The following is a 2,454-nucleotide window of genomic DNA, read 5'->3' as shown; positions in this document are numbered from 1 at the left end:
GTAAGATGTTTTAAACAATCAAAAAAAATTTACTTTTCTTTAGTATATCTCGATAACGCATTGAATTCTTTATCTCCGTTAGCATTGTCTCATATTTCTTTAATTATGTCCTCGACATCTATAAAACAAAAAAGTAGAAAAATGAAAATAATTTCAAATGTTGCAATTGCGCATAAGAGAGAGAGAGCGCTTAATAAAAATATATATATATATATATATATATATATAAAATTATTATTAGTATTTCTTAGTAGCATTTTTTAATTGAATATGGATTTTTTTTTTGCAGGAGTATTCAGTAAAAGGAGTAGTAAAGGTTAGTATGTAATTAACAATATTAGAATAACTTAACTTTAAATATATTCTGTTTTATACTTGATATTATATATATACATAAATTTAACATCTATTCTAACATATCATATTGATATGTATGATAATGCATGAAGAAGAAACGTTTTAAAAACATGTTATTTTGAGAATTTTATGTTTAATGTTTACTCTTTTCAATAAGAAATTTATAATTATTAACACATGTACACTCAAGGGCAGGAATGATGTCTCTAGGCGACTAGATGTATACGTGTATGACAGGTGAAAGCCGGACACCGCGCTGTCTAGCCAGTGCGGTGTTCTATAACTGTCTCACTCGCACTCCCTGCATTCAATTGGAATGAGTGAGACAGATATAGGACACCATTAATTAGCATCACGTCTTGCATTGCTTTCTCTCTCGATCATATGACTTGTGATAAGGATGCAACATCGGAATGCTTCCCACTTTTTTCTCCTTCCCTGCTTGATCTTCGCGCTTCAGGTGATACATATACATACGCGATCCGTGTGTATGCGTGACGCTTTCGGTTGTCATATACATATACACCGCTTAACCGTCGAGGGACACCATTCCTGCCCTTGAGTGTACACATAAATAAATTGAAAAAAATTTGTGTGTGAATATAATATATTATTATTATTATCATTATCATTATCATCATCATTATTATTATTTTATTTTATTTTTTTTTTAGGATATCAGCCAAAAAGGTGATCCAAGTACCTCTACATATTCACAACAATCTATTGAACCAGTAAAAATTAAATCAGGTATTTCATTTCTTAATCTTTTTATTATATTCTTTCATCTTAATTTATTTTAATTTGATAAGCAATGAAATTTACATTTTTAATAAACAATAACGAAATCAAAGAAATTCTTTGAAAATGTGAAAGATCTAAGAAACAAAATTGAATTTTTAAACTTAGTGTGTAAAAGAACTTTTTAAAAAATTTTTATATGTTTATAGAAAGTGGAGATGTCGCGTCGACAAAAGAAACACGTGGTCGACGCAAAATGGAAACTATTTTTGTTACCAGGCCAGCTACTTTAGTAACTAAAAAAGGTTGGTATAAGAGTTTTTAAAACGTTAAACTTTTATCAGTTTGTTACAATTTACACTAATTGTATATTGAAGAATCAATTTTTAATTTTGTTTACAATGTTAATAAGCTTATATATATATATGTGTGTGTAAATTTATTATATATAAGAAGTGGCTAATATTTATATTATACTTTTGTAATATTTAATTTTTTATTTCTATTAATTTATAGGAACGTCTGGAAAACATATAGTATTGCAAACTAATCACTTTAAAGTGCCTACAGTACCTGATTGGTGCCTTTATAAATATCGAGTTGATTTCGAACCAGAAGAAACTCGTACATATATTCGAAAAGGTTTGCTTAGACTTCATAAAGAAAGGGTTGGTGTATATATCTTTGATGGTACAATCTTGTATACAAGCTGCCGTTTACCAGATGTAAGTATTATATATCAATATATATTTCATATTACTGTTTGTATAATTAAAATATACCATTTAAACGTTTTTATAAATATGTTTCTTATAAATAAATACGAAAATTTTAGAAAGTGGAACTGGTATCAACTAGACAATCCGACGATACACCTGTTAAAATTATTATACGTCTAGTTGGGGACATGATGCGGGATGATCCGCACTATATACAATTTTTTAATATAATAATGAGAAAATGCTTAGAGCATTTAAAATTGCAACTGGTTGGCCGTGATTATTACGATGCTCGTAACAAGGTTAATAAAAATTTATACGGATATATTGACATTTTATTAAACTCAGAAATTTTAATAATAATTTTTATATATTATATAGATAATGATATTTGTGTATATGTTATAGGTTGCCATACATCAATTTAGACTGGAATTGTGGCCTGGCTACATTACATCCATCAGACAATATGAGCGCGACATTCTAATGTGCGCCGAAATAACACATAAAGTAATGCGACAAGAAACTTTGTTAGATATATTAAGTGATTGCTACAGACGTGGTCAGGATTACAGGGTAGGATAACCATCAAAACTTATATTTGTATGCTTTACATTTTCATATTTTATTTCATATA

At 28.3% G+C, this 2,454-nt stretch overlaps 1 protein-coding gene across 1 annotated transcript in view; it reads left to right on the top strand.

Annotated features, from left to right (window-relative positions):
- The window catches only part of LOC115234268 (piwi-like protein Siwi), a 13,636-nt gene that overhangs the window by 3,762 nt on the left and 7,420 nt on the right, over positions 1–2,454 (top strand). Inside the window, exons 3-8 of the mRNA XM_029805215.1 lie at positions 290–316; positions 1,032–1,107; positions 1,308–1,403; positions 1,615–1,823; positions 1,934–2,119; positions 2,226–2,393. Coding sequence (XP_029661075.1) covers positions 290–316; positions 1,032–1,107; positions 1,308–1,403; positions 1,615–1,823; positions 1,934–2,119; positions 2,226–2,393 — 762 coding nt within the window. The remainder of the gene's footprint in view (positions 1–289; positions 317–1,031; positions 1,108–1,307; positions 1,404–1,614; positions 1,824–1,933; positions 2,120–2,225; positions 2,394–2,454) is intronic.

This window comes from Formica exsecta, unplaced genomic scaffold (assembly GCF_003651465.1).
Source record: "Formica exsecta isolate Colony F162 unplaced genomic scaffold, ASM365146v1 scaffold2, whole genome shotgun sequence".
Classification (NCBI taxonomy): Eukaryota; Metazoa; Arthropoda; class Insecta; order Hymenoptera; family Formicidae; genus Formica; species Formica exsecta.
This window is presented reverse-complemented; position numbering and strand designations above follow the sequence as displayed.